At 40.5% G+C, this 13,986-nt stretch overlaps 1 protein-coding gene across 2 annotated transcripts in view; it reads left to right on the top strand.

Moving 5' to 3' along the window:
• The window catches only part of ATP2C1 (ATPase secretory pathway Ca2+ transporting 1), a 146,368-nt gene that overhangs the window by 31,938 nt on the left and 100,444 nt on the right, over positions 1-13,986 (top strand). Inside the window, exons 1-2 of one of the 2 annotated variants that reach the window (XM_032143749.3) lie at positions 8,803-8,921; positions 9,179-9,364. The exons of the other annotated variant lie outside the window; for it this stretch is intronic. Coding sequence (XP_031999640.2) covers positions 9,359-9,364 — 6 coding nt within the window. The 5' untranslated portion in view covers positions 8,803-8,921; positions 9,179-9,358. Of the gene's footprint in view, positions 1-8,802; positions 8,922-9,178; positions 9,365-13,986 lie in introns of those variants that run through there. 2 annotated transcript variants of the gene reach the window in all.

The following is a 13,986-nucleotide window of genomic DNA, read 5'->3' as shown; positions in this document are numbered from 1 at the left end:
GTGGTCTTCTCTTCCTTCTGTCCTTCCTTCTAGAAGTCTTCCTTTTAGTGAAGGTGATTTTCTCCGGTGGTATGATTTAAATTGTTGCTTCTTATAGTTTTCATGTCTATTGTATGTTTTTCAAGATGAGGCTTGCAAATACTATCTTATAACCCATTATTTTAAACTTAAGACAACTTAAAACTGATTGCATAAACAAAAAAAAAACATAAAAAAAGAAAACTAATAGAAACTCTACACTTTAACTTTGTCCCCCTGCTTTTTAACTTCATTTCTCTTTGTTTCATTGTATTATGTCTTGAAAAGTTGTAGTTATCATTTTTGATTGGTTCACCATTTAGACTTTCTACTTAAGAGTACTCTACATGCCACAATTACACTTTGTTTTTGCAATCAGTTATAATATTCTCTGATTTTCTATGTGCTTACTATTACCAGCGAGTTTGTACATATATATATATATATATACACATATGTATTTTAATTTTTATATTAGATTTGGGGGTACACGTGAAGGTTTGTTACATAGATAAACACATCATGAGGATTTGTTGTAAATATTCATATAGATGATTTCTTATTGCTCATTAACATCTTTGTCTTTCAGGTTGAAGAGCTCTGTTTAACATTTATTTTAGGACAAATCTAGCATTGATGAAATCCCTCAGCTTTTGTTTGTCTGGGAAGGTCTTTGTCCTTCATGCTTGAAGGATATTTTCACCAGATATACTATTCTACAATAAATTTTATTTTTTTCCTTTAGCACTTTAAATATGTCACACCACTCTCTCTTGGCCTATAAGATTTCCACTGAAAAGTCTGCTGCCAGATATTTGGGAGCTCGACTTTATTTTATTTGTTTCTTTTCTCTTGCTGCTTTTAGGATCCTTTCTTTACCCTTGACTTTTGGTAGTCTGAGATATTAAATACCTTGGGGGTAGTCTTTGGGTTAAATCTGCTTGGTGTTCTACAGTCTTTTAGTACTTGAGTGTTAATATCTTTCTCCAGGCTTAGGAAGTTTTCTGGTATCATCCCTTTGAATAAACTTTCTATCCCCATCTCTTTCTCTATGTCCTCTTTAAGGCCAATAATTTAAGAGTTACTGCCATTTTAAGGCTATTTTCTAGATCTTATAGCCATGCTTCATTCTTTTTTATCCTTATTTCTTTTGTCTTCTCTGACCATGTATTTTCAAATAGCCTTTCTTCATGTTCACTATTTATTTTTTCTGCTTGATCAATTCTGCTATTAAGAGACTCTGATGCATTCTTTAGTATTCCAGTTGCATTTTTCAACTCTAGAAGTTTTGCTTCCTTTTAACTATTTCAATTTGTTTGTTAAATTTATCCGATAAAATTCTGAATTTCTATTCTGTTATTTTGAATTTCTTTGAGTTTTCTAAAAAGAGCTATTTTGAATTCTCTGTCTGAAAGGTCACATATCTCTGTTTCTCCTGGATTGATCCCTGGTGTCTTATTTAGTTCATTTAGTGAGGTCATGTTTTCCTGGATGGTCTTGATGTTTATTGGTGTCTGAGCATTGAAATGTTAGGTATTTATTGTAGTCTTCACAGTCTGGACTTGTTTGTACCCATCCTCCTTGGGAAGGCTTTTCAGGTATTTGAAAGAACTAGGATATTGTGGTCTAAGCCATAGCTGCATGAGGGGGCACCTCAAGCCTATTAAGGTGTGGTTCTTGTAGACTTGTAGAGGTACTGCCTTGGTGGTCTTGGATAAAACCCTGAAGAATTCTCTGTATTATGAGGCAGAGACTCTTGTTCCTTACCCTTACTTTTTCCCAAACAAATGAAGTCTCTCTGTGCTGAGCTGCCTAGGGCTGGAGGTAGAGTGACATACCACCCCCCTGGCCCTCACCACTGGGACTGTGCTGGGTCAGACCTGAAGCCAGCACAGCACTAGGTCTTGCCCGTGGCTTTCTGTAACCACTACCTGGGTACCACATATGTTCACTCAAGTCCCTAGGGCTCTACCATTAGCAGGTGGTGAAGCCAACCAGGTTTGTGTCTTTCCCTTCAGGGCAGTGAGTTCCCCACAGCCCCAGGTGGGTCCAGAGATGGTGTATGGGAGCTAGGGACTGCAGTCAAAAATCCTTATATGTCTACCTGATGTTTTATTCTACCGTAGCTAAGCTGGCACTTAAACCACAATACAAAGTCTTTCCTGCTCTTCCCTCCCCTTTCCACAGGCAGAGGAGCCTCTCCCTTTGGCAACCACTATCACTGGGCCATGGGTGGTTTTCTACACCACAGTTAGTATTCACTTAAAGTTCAAAGGATCTTCAGTCAGCTTGTGGCGAATGCTGCCAGGCTTGGGACATACCCTTCAGGGCACTGGGCTTCCCTCTGGCCCAGAGAAGGTCATGAAATGCCATCCAAGAGGTTAGGCCTGGGATTGGGGACTTCAAGAGCCCACTTGTTGGTCTAACCCACTCTGACTGAGCTGGTATCTAAAGTGCAAGACTAAGTCCTCTTTACTTTCCCCTCTGCTTTTCTCTAGCAGGAGAAGTCTCTCACCATAGTCACCACAGCTGGCAATGTTCTGGGTCTCACTTGAAGACATGTCTCAGAGTCTCACCCAAGGCCCATGCCATGATGCACTACCTGGGTATTGCTGCTGATTATTTAGTGCCCAAAGGCTCTTTAGTCAGAGGTGATGAATCCTGCCAGGTGTGGATCCTTCCCTTCAAGGCAGCGGTTTACCTTTTGGCCCATGGTGTGTCTGGACATGTCATCCATGAGCTAGGGTCTGGCATGGAGGCCTCCTGACTGCCCAGTGCCATATCCTACTGTGACTGAGCTGGTATGCAAGATACAAAACAAAGTCTTCTTTGCTCTCCTCTTCGTAAGCAGAGGAGTCACTTTTGTTGCTTCAAGCCATGCTGCCTGGGGTTGGGGGAAGGATGGCACAAGCACTCCCTTAGATTCCCTGGCTGGTGTCTTCCTAGGTCATGTACCACCCTAGTCCAGTGGCTCTAAGCCCATCCCAGCCCAGCACTAGAAGTTGCCTAAGAACTGCAATCCCTGTGTCCTAGACAGCCTTTCAAGTTTACCTAGAACCCCAGAGCACTTTGGCCCATGGTGGTGAGGCTTGCCAAAAAACTCAAGTTCTGACAATTGGGATGGTCCATTCCCTTCTGGCTAGGTCTGGTTCAAATGTTCCCTTCATGCATGAGTGCTGGCTGAGCCCAGCATGGCTTTGCTCTCCACTGTGACATGGCAGCACCGAGTTCAATAGAAAGACCACTAGTCACTGCACTCTCCCTCCCCAAAGTGCGTAGACTCTCTGTGTAGCACGGCTGCTGCTAGGTTATGGAGAAGGGGTGGTGTCAGTGATTCAAGACTGTCTCTCCTACTCCCTTCAATGATTCTTTCAGTGATATGAATATGAAACCAGGTACTCCGATTGCTCTGATTTTTGGTTCTTGTGATGGTATGCAGTTAGTTGTTAAACTTTCCAGTATGCAGATAGTTGTTAAAATTTGTTGTTCCTGTCGGGGGTTATCAATGGTATAGGCTTCTATTCCGCCATCTTGCTCTGCTCTCCAAAACACTTCAAATATTAAACACTGAAATAAATGTGAGTTATACGTACATTTAAGAAAGATTAATAAAACAAATAAGGTAATTATTTACCCAATTATTCCAGTTCCGGGTTGTAGGTGGCTGGAGCCTATCTGGTGGCTCAGCACTCAAGGGAGGAATCAACCCTGGACAGGATGCCATTCCATCGCAGGGTACACATGTATACACACTCACTCACACTGGGACAATTTAGACATGTCAATTAACCTAACATGCACAACTTAGGGATATGACAGGAAACCAGAATACCTGGAGAAAACCCATGTAGACACAGGGAGAATGTGCAAACTCAATACAGTGGCCCCACCAGTAACTGATTTTTTTTTTCTCATCATTTAATAAAATGATGTTGAACAAAATGAACTTATTCGAGGACCTGGTGTATAATGCTTTTTGTCAGGCATTAATATGCATGCCATCAAAATCAAAAGCACAGGCTCAGCTAAAATTTCTCAAATGCACGGAAACAAGCACCTCAACATTGTTATCTTTTAATTTCAAATGGTTACCTGGGCTCAAAATCTGGGTGTGCAATTTTATCTGCTCTGGGCAGTGCTCAATATCGAGCATTTCTTACGACAATTAGGACTTATTCCCATTCAGATAATGTTGTCCTAGTTAACCCCTTTGTGGTTTTTGGAGAAGTAGGTTTATTTTTTAAACTTTTTTTTTTTTTTTTTTTGAGACAGGTTCTTGCTCTGTCCCCCAAGCTGGAGTGCAGTGGCATGATTACAGCTCACTGCATCTTCGACCTCCTGGGCTTAAGCAATCTTCCCACCCCAGCTGCCTGAGTATCAGGGACCACAGGTGTGTGCCACTGCACCCAGCTAATGCTTTTATTTTCTGTAAAGACAGGATCTCAGTATGTGGTTCAGCCTGGTCTTGAACTCCTGGGCTCACGCAATTTTCCTCCCTCAGCCTCCCAAAATGTTAGGATTACAGGTGTGAGATGCACCAGAAACCCTTAAACTTCTTAAAAATCCCTTAAGTCCTCTTGGTTTTACAGGAAAGTAGAAGCTTGGATTTTAGTTTGATCATAGGAAATAAGTAGATTGTTATTCATTCAACAAAAAATATTTATGATAAACATTTTTCAGGCTATCCATTTATTTAATAGGTCTTTATTACATATTTACTGCTGTCAAATGTTTTGGGGCCAGAGGTGAATTATGCTAGTTTGGAAACTAGGTGGAATATTATCATTTAAATGGGTACATTTGTATCTCAAACAAATCCTGTAGTTTATATAATTTGGAATACTGTATGTCTGTTTTCCATGGAAATAATGAAGTTCATCGGTCATGGTACTCTTGGTCATGGGACTCACACTCACTTTGCTCTTACCTCTTTATTTTCACATGCATCCCATCCACAATCATGTCTAATCCAGAAGACTGGTAGTATATAAGAGATGCCAAATATTACCACTGGCTCAGAATCTGAGCCAATGAATGGATGGACTATGTCATACTTGAAATAAACTTCTTTAACAATAAAAATTAAGAGTATAAGTTCTCTCATTTCGTCTTCTCAGTTTCATCAAACATTTCATATTTAAAATGCTAGCAAGTGTGAAAGAGGCTATGGAATTTTGTGAGTGATAAAATATTTGTAGAGTACTTGGTGATCTGGATCTGGGTGCTATTGAAACCAACCAAACACAAGTAGCTCATATGAGTCCTTCAATTTTTATTCTTGCTTCCAACTTTTAATCTTCCAGCACTGCCTAAACATGGAACTAGGCAGATTTATAGCAATTCTGGTAGATGTTTGTTAGGACTGATTTCATACAACACTCTTGGCAATAAAACTATAGTTTTCTAAACTTGACATTTAGCATGTCCTGTATCTTATAAAAAGAAAAATACTTCTGTTGTTCTGTTGGAGTAGGTTAGCTTATAAAAATAAAGTGATGCACCTTTATATGTTTTTAACATGTCCAACTTTGCCAGGCATGGTGGTTCATGCCTCTAATCGCAAGCACATTGGTAGGCCGAGGCAAGAGGATCTCTTGAGCCCAGGAGTTCAAGACTGCAGTGTGCTATGATGGCACCATTGCACTCCAGCCTCAGCGACAGAGAGTCTGTCTCTTAAGTAAGTTAGTAAGTAAATAAATAAAATGTTCAACTTAAAATAAAATGACAATTTCTTTTCTAGCAGCTAAGTGAAATTTCTTAACTATTAACCTCTGGTACTTTAAACAACATTAAAACAGCCTTTAAAAGAAGACATTAATTAATTGAGGAAAGATTTTAAAATAATTTTTTCCAAGTTTTAATTTTTAAATCCCTAAAGAACCACATATTCTTTTACAATCCAGGTTTATAAAAATGCAGCTATCAAATTTGATATTAAAAACAAGATGCCGCACACCCTTCGTGGAATAAAGCACAGTATAAAGAAAACCAGAACGTCATGACCATTCTTCTTCAATCTTTCCCATTTGTAATATTTCCCCCAAGCGGAGAAGGCTGACAAATTTCCGTTTCTTGCACGTGACCACTTTTTGCATCAGATGCATTTAATTTTGTAGATTAAATATTCAGGACAAAAGGAGAAATTCTTTCTGAATTTTTAGAGCTTTGATTTCTATGGAAGCAATAAGCTGAAACTTGGAAATAATATGTATCATTGCCATCAATCCCATTGTAGCTAGCTAATACTCCAGGGATTTGCTTGTTTCTTTCTATAATAATCTTATACTTCTATAGTGCTTATAATTTGCAACCTGTGTTCACTTGCTTTATGAGATTCTTACAAAAATCTTTTGAAAGAAGGGTAGTGTGTATGTATATGTGGGTGTATGAATATACATATATATGTGTATATGTTTGTCCATACGTATACATATGGGGGATCGGTTCCAGAACCCCCTCAGACACCAAAATTTCCAGATGCTTAAGTTTTTTATATAAAATGACTAATTGGTCAATTCTTCTTGGTAAAGCTGATCTTGATCTTACAAGTTTCTTTTTTGGCTTAGTAATAGGAACAATGATTTTCATAATTTAGGGGACCAAAAGTAAAATTTCAGTTTAAGTCATTTTAGGAATAAACCATGGAGCTATAAATCTTTTGGAGGAGTTATAGAATCAGTGTTAATGCTAGAGTATTGCAGTATATTAATACAATAGATAGTTCTGACAAGTTGCTTTAGAAAAATGTTTCGGCTAACGTGACCCAATACCAAATTCTGTACAGTTACCCTCTATTTCGTAAATGCATATGTTAATATCAAAGTGTTTATATTGTGTAACTTCCTACCTTAGATGCTTTTGTTTTTAATATAATGCTGTTTCAAGGTTGAATATGTACAGTAATAACTGTTACAAATTGATTACAAGAGATCGCAATCATTGTACAAATCACAGGCTGTGTCATTGTGTAGACAAAAATCACTGACCATGCATGCCAGAGGTGGATCATAAATAGTAACTCCTAAGACTAGAAATCTACTTGATAGTGATTTTTATGGGTTCATCTTTAAAAGTGACCTCGCTGAATAAAAGTTCAATATTTCTTAAAAGAAAGGTAAATCTAAAAACCGTCTAGAATTTTCGATCCTAGTCTAGTACCACTTACTTGGGAACAAATATAGAAACACAGGCAACCCCGTCCGTTAATTTGGCTCTGTCATTGTGCAGACAAAAATCACTGACCATGCATGCCAGAGGTGGATCATAAATAGTTAACTCGTAAGACTAGAAATCTAATTGATGGTGATTTTTATGGGTTCATCTTTAAAAGTGACTTCGCTGAATAAAAGTTCAATATTTCTTAAAAGAAAGGTAAACTAGAAAGCTGTCCAGAATTTTCGATCCTAGTCTAGTACCACCTACTTGGGAACAAATATAGAAACACAGGCAAACCCGTCCGTTAATTTTGATGTTGAACGTGTGGTTAGAGAGCATACTGCGATATGTTACAGGACCTGAGATAAAAAGCAAATTCGTAAAGTGTCTAAGTGTTGATGGAGAAAAACACATCTAGCATATACGGAAATTTTCTTTTGAGTTCTCTGGAGGATGATCACCAACTCAGTAGGTGAAGCCCTGCCCTCTAGTGGTTATGGCTGTGAGAGGACTTCTGTTCAACATTGCATGTCTGACTCACCACGGTTTATTAAAACCAATCGTTCATTAAAAAGCACTTATTAGGGGTCTGGGTAGGATGCCGAGCAGGTGAAATGTTTACGTGTGAAAAGGCATTGCCACTGGACAAAGGTACAGCGGCCAAAGAAGTGCTCGTTCATTGGCTTCGACCGCTGTACGACTGGTTTCTAATTGCTGTTCCAGCCTCTCCCCAGTTCCATACACCACAAACGAATGAAAAAGATTAGCTCTCCCTGGAGCTCTCTGAGGCTGAACCTTGCTCCCTCATTACACACGGTAACTAAGCACACCCCTTACAGAATTTTGGGAAGTCGCCCCCCGATTACCGACTCCCGCAAGAACCAAGCAATCAGTGCAGGGTTTTGCAAGTGAGAGTGCGAGACTCGGCAGGCTGCTCACGATGCTCCAGTCCCCGGCAGGAGCATGGACACCTCGCCCCTTCCTTCCGTGGGGCTCAACGTCGCCTGCTGAGATTGTGACTGCCACCCCGACCGGAGCGGCTTCACCTACAGGCTTTGTAGAGCGCGCTTAAACGCCTCGGGGACAGCGGCCATGACTGTCAGCTTGGGCCGACCCCGCGGCCGCCCCACGGGAATGCGTGGCCGACACGGGGCGTGGGCGAATCTCCGATCCTCGCGTTCAGTGGGTGCTTATAAACGGGCGGACACCGTCCCTGGGGTAAGGGAGGCGTCGGCAAGAACAGGGCGGGCCACCGACCCCGCGCGACCTCCTACCGGACGGATCCAAACCCAAACATTGTTCATTCCGGGCCGAAGTCTCGGCCTTCACTTCACTTCCGCCTTCCCAGCCCGTGAGCACGAATGCGCCTGCGCGCACCTCTCTCAGCGGAAGTAATAGTGACAAAGCTCCGTGCGCGGCTGGCCCATGAGTGCGGGGCGCGACTGGGCTGCCGGCGGCGGGGAGGGGCGGAGCGCAGGAGTCGGAGGCGGGAGCACACCAGCACGGCCTCGCGGAGCCGGCCCGGCGGACCGTGACGGGTCCCCTCACCTCCTCTCCTCTCTCCTCCCCGCCCGCCCTCTCTCCCTCCCTCCCTCCCTCCCGCTAGCTTCTTCTCACGCCGGGAGCAGGCTCCCGCCTCGCACCGCTGCCCTGCGAGCAGCTCCTCTTCTCCCGAGGCGCGCGGGGCGCCCCCGCGAGCCCCGCGGCTGAGACCCCGCAGCCTGGAGGAGGGCTGTCTGGGGCTTTGGGTGGGTACTAGTATTACCTCCTGCCCCCATTTCTAGAAACTTCCAGGTTCTTAAGGAAGGGGAGGTTCGGGGATCCCCTGGCTGGGGGGGCATCTCTAGGGCGCCGCCCCGCTGGCGTGAGCTGGGGACGTTGCGGGCACACGACGGGGCGGGTGCGGGATCTTGGTGGGGGGGCTCCCGAGATAGCGGCTGGGCGGAGAACTCCTTCCTCAGCCCCTCTCTCTCGTCAGCGCCGCTTCTCCTGGTTTCTCTTGCAGATGCTGCTGCTAGGGGTGGTGGGAGCAGCCGTGGGACGCGTGGCCGGGAGCGGGGGTGACAGCCTGGGATTCCGGGGGCTTCTCTTCCTTGTCCTCCTCCTCTCCTCTCTATTCCCAGTGTGGCCGTGGCTGACACTAAAGACTTTGTAGCCATCAACCCGAGTGCAGTTTCGATGGAAAATGAAGGTAAAGGCCCCTGGCCGACCGGTTGCAACGCGGAGTTGAGGGTGTGGTGGTTTGCTTTTAAGTTGTCTTTGTTTTTCCACCTTTTTATTTTCGTGAGCTTATTTATTTACTGTGTATGTGAAGTGTCCAAGGATTTGCTTACTTAGGGTATCCAGCTTTTATTTTGGTAACATGGGGCATTTGAGAGATTGAGGTTCTGTGGGTGACTGAGCTTGATTCAGCTTTCTTGAGGAATTCCTGCTTTCTTCAGCTTAGGGAATGGGAGGGAAGTTTTCATTTCAGATAGCGTCTGTGCATGTTTAAATAGCTATTTGAAAGGAATTACTCGAGGGGAAGTGGAAATGGGGGACAAGGGGATGGGGCTGCATCTCTGTATATTGGCGTTTCAAGCCTCGATGTGGTGTGTGGCAGGATTCATTTATAAGAAAGCAAGCCATGTTTTATTATCTCTAGCACTGGGGAAAAAAGCTCATTGTTTTTCAATTCACACACACAAAAAAAAACCAGTGAATTTAATGAAATGTTATGAGGTGAGTGCTTTTCTTAAAGTTCCACCCTATTTCAAAACATCGTTTAGGAGGTTGACAGCGGAACCTGTTTGTTCATTGTACACTTTGGACACATTAGATCGTCATTCACATGTTACATGATCCTTTTGGCCTCGTTAAAATATTTAATGCTTTTCCTACACAGCACTGATTATTTTTAAAATGGTTGAACAACTGTGAATAAGTGGTTTTTTTTCCCCTTCCTGAAACAACACTTATTCTTTGGACTGACTTCTGACTCGTGCGTGATCATTTTTTTTTCTTCTGCCTTTAACCGGGCTGCAAAATACTGTAAAAGATACTTAGCAAATGACAGTTTTTTCCTTTTGTATAATTTGTTTTAAAAAATATGTGTCTGGTATAAAGGAGCTGCAGTCTTGCTTGCTGGCTGCTTCTAATTTGTTTTTCCATTGTTGAGAATGTAAGCTTGATTGTCTGACTAGGACTAGTAATTTTGAAATGGATGTTTCTTATAGATGCAGTAATCTGTTTTGCTATCTGAGACCTCTGGGCTATGTAGGGAATATGATGAGAGGCATGATTATATTGTCCAATTTTAATCTGGATGGGTAATTGGTGGAAGACATTTTCTGAAATACTAAAGTGTATAACTGCAGAGGAGTTATACTGTCTAATTGGGTCTTGAGAAACATTTGAAAGCAGTGATGTTTTTGGTGATAAGGAAAATCACTTTTCTGAGCCTTTTTCCTCTCTTTTAAGTTTATTGATTTAAGAAAGGCAAATCCATTCTGCACTTGAGACAAAGAATGTTAAATGCATTCATATACTTGTTTCTTGGTGGAAACACCTTAAATAACTTCTAACATTTAACGTATGTTTATGAGCTAGTTTTCAGAATGGTACCAGATTTAAGAGGGTAACCTGAAGTAGGTGGATTCTTTCATGTTGCTTTTGTTTCTTGATCTCTCAGGAAGAAGAGCATGAGTAATAAAGCCTATTCTCGTTATCTACTGAGGTGGGAGGGGGTGGTTGTGAGATAGGAGAATGGTGCCTGCTTGTGTCTGTCTCTGTATTTTGTGGCCAAATATGAATTTTGTGGTTTCATAGTAAAAGATTACACAGTTCTTAAAAACGTGTGGGGTTTTCTGTCCCGTTATTCTTGACCATCAAGAGACCATTTTTGTCACTTTCTCACTATTGTAACTTTTTTTAAATATATAAACAATTTGAAGAAGAACCTGTATATAGCCTAGAAATTTTCAAAAGTGACTGACCATATTAAACTACATAGATTGATACTATGCCTTTTTATTGTTCACTTGCCTTTTTATAGTTTTCATCCTTCTTTGATATGGTGTAGTATTAACAATTTGGAGGTGTGAAACAAAAATAGATTCAAGTCTTGACTAACTTGTCTTGAACTACTTAAAGCTGTGTGGTTTTAGGTAAATTACTTCACCTTTCTGAGCCTGTATTTCTTCATCTATAAATTGGGATTGATAATCTAACTCACAGAGTTGAGAGGATTAGATGAGAAACCCTGTGTAAATTCTCTTGTGAGATAGGAATGATAACGTTTAAGAGCTTGAGTTGTGGTGGAACCATGCAAACTGATTTGAATGCTGGATTCGTCGCTTACCATTTGGCTTTGTGCATATTAAAGTTTTCTGTGCTTCTGTTTCTTCATAAAATAAAGATAATGATAGAACCTACCTTATGAGGTTGTTGTAAACATTCAAACAGTATCTGGCACATAGTAAGTGCTCGGTAAATGTTAATTATAAATAGCCTAGCTGAATGTTTGATACATACTAATAGGCCACCTGGCATTAATATTGTCATGACAGTTAAATGTTGGAAGGGGGAGCAGTAGTGGCAAAAATGCTCAAAATGAAGTTGTCATTGTTAGTTGAGGGATGAGTGGGGTTAGGTAAGGAATTTTCTATGGCATTAGTGCTTTTAAGCCTACAGAAAAATTTAGGGCTCTACCAAGAAGCCAGGGTCCAGTATAGAAAGAGACAGGTTTGGATTTGAAGCCCGACAGGTAATGTTTTCCTCTCCTAAAGTTGCTAGGCTTCTAAGCTTTCTCAGCCTCTAAGTTTTCTCATCTGTAAATGAGATAATGCCCTCTTGCAAAGTTAGTGTGAGTAATAAATGAAGCCACCAGAGCAATGTTTGACATACAGTTAACTTGGATGAATTGAGTGATGCTGCTGTTCCCTAGTAACAGAGAATCCTCCAGTAGGTATGCAGGTAAGTTATATTTGTAGGTGTGAACAGTGTAGAATTGATAGTGGTTCCCTAGAGCATCAGCGTGAAGGTTCTTAGGTAGCTTACAGTGGTGTGGGGAGGAAATGGTTTCATCCATGTGTTGGTTCCTTCAGCAATGGTGGTATTTTCTTTGGCACTTTAGTTTCGATTATTCTGGACCTTTTTCCCAGGGCCCATTTAAACTTTCTCAGCAAAGCTTGATCAATTTTTAGCTGTAGACTCTAGGATGTTTCATGAACATTTCTGCTTGTCACTAGGAACATTTAAAATGTTGATTTCCTGGAATTTTTGGACTACTTAACATTCAGTTGTGAGTTAGGATTTTATCCAGATCCTTTGGAATTTCTTTTTACATGTTTATCACAAATCTAAACAGATACCACTTAGGAATCTTGAGATGCACGAGTAAACAGCTCTTACCTGATTTTTAAAAGTTAATTGCATGTTTAAAGTGATAGCTTACTAGAAAAAATATGTCTAGCTGGAGGAGCTTGCAAATAGGTTTTCCTTTCTAGTAATGGATTTATTTTTTGGAATAAATTTGGCCTTTCCTATAGAAAATTCAGTGTGACTGTAATACACATGAAACTTTAATATAGCCTTAAATGTTTGACTAGTGGGTAGAAATGTAACAGTCTTCAGGATTTCAGGACATGGTTAATTTAAGATTATTAACAGAGCTAATAGGTGTAGAGAACAATGCCCCAATCTTTATCATTTGAAAATGGTTGTATTTACACTTTACTCTTAAAAGCAGTTTCTTAATTCAATTTCAAATTGTTAATCAGCTAGGAATGTCTCAAGAAAAAATTGTGTTACTATAGTTGGAGAAGCTATAGGGAAAAAGGGATGAGAAGCCACCTTAATTTTATTCCTTTAACTGAAAATAGGAAACCAGGTTATAAAAATATTTTATATCTTTGGGTGTGGGAAATATAGTTTATGTTGTTTGCAGTTTTGTCCAGAAAATGATAGTCTTAATTAGTACTCTGAAAAAGAGTTGAAACTAAAAGAGATTGCATATATGACAACATTTTATAAATTGTAGTAATTTAAGCCAAAGGATGCTGTAGAGAGTACTTGTACGCAATAGCCTTCTGACAGTTGGATTCCAAATATTTGATTTGTCTTCATATTTTTGTCATTCATTTAAAGTCAGCAGAATTCAGGTCTGTTAACCTGAAGCATTATGAAACAAAATAGTTTCCTAGGGAACACACCCCTAGGGGCCCAGGACTGATTTTGGAGATCTTAGCCATGATCTGTTTTACAAGGTTAAATTTTGTTTTAAAGGTGCCAAGAACACTGTGGCTTGATGGTAAAGTTAGCATGAATTTTAAATTACACTGTTACATGTAGCATCTTAAAATATCTTAAGGATCAGTTCAAGAGGTCCCCTCACATTTACTTTGTTGAAACAGAAATTCTTTTTAATAATGGTTTCAGGCATCAGTTTTGACAAGGTTATCTTTATGCTTTTCATGTAGACAAATGTTGGTAAAAGGCAGTAAAGGGTGCATTCTGAGGTTAATGCTATCATTTCATAAAAGAAAGGATTTCCCAAAAAAAAACTAAATTGATAATTTCATCTTGGATGTATATGACTGCTACTTATATGCATTTGTTAATACAGTTGACCCTTGAACAATGTAGGGGTTGGGGTGCTGACCCACCATGCAGTCGAAAATCTGGGTGTAACTTTTAACTCTCTGAAAACTTTACTACTCATAGTCTCTACTGTTGCCTGGAAGCCTTACTGATAACATAAACAGTCAATTAACACATACTTTGTATGTTATATGTATTATATACTGTATTCTTGCAATAAAGTAGCGAAAAAAA

The sequence above is a fragment of the Hylobates moloch genome, unplaced genomic scaffold (genome assembly GCF_009828535.3).
Source record: "Hylobates moloch isolate HMO894 unplaced genomic scaffold, HMol_V3 SCAFFOLD_22, whole genome shotgun sequence".
Classification (NCBI taxonomy): Eukaryota; Metazoa; Chordata; class Mammalia; order Primates; family Hylobatidae; genus Hylobates; species Hylobates moloch.
This window is presented reverse-complemented; position numbering and strand designations above follow the sequence as displayed.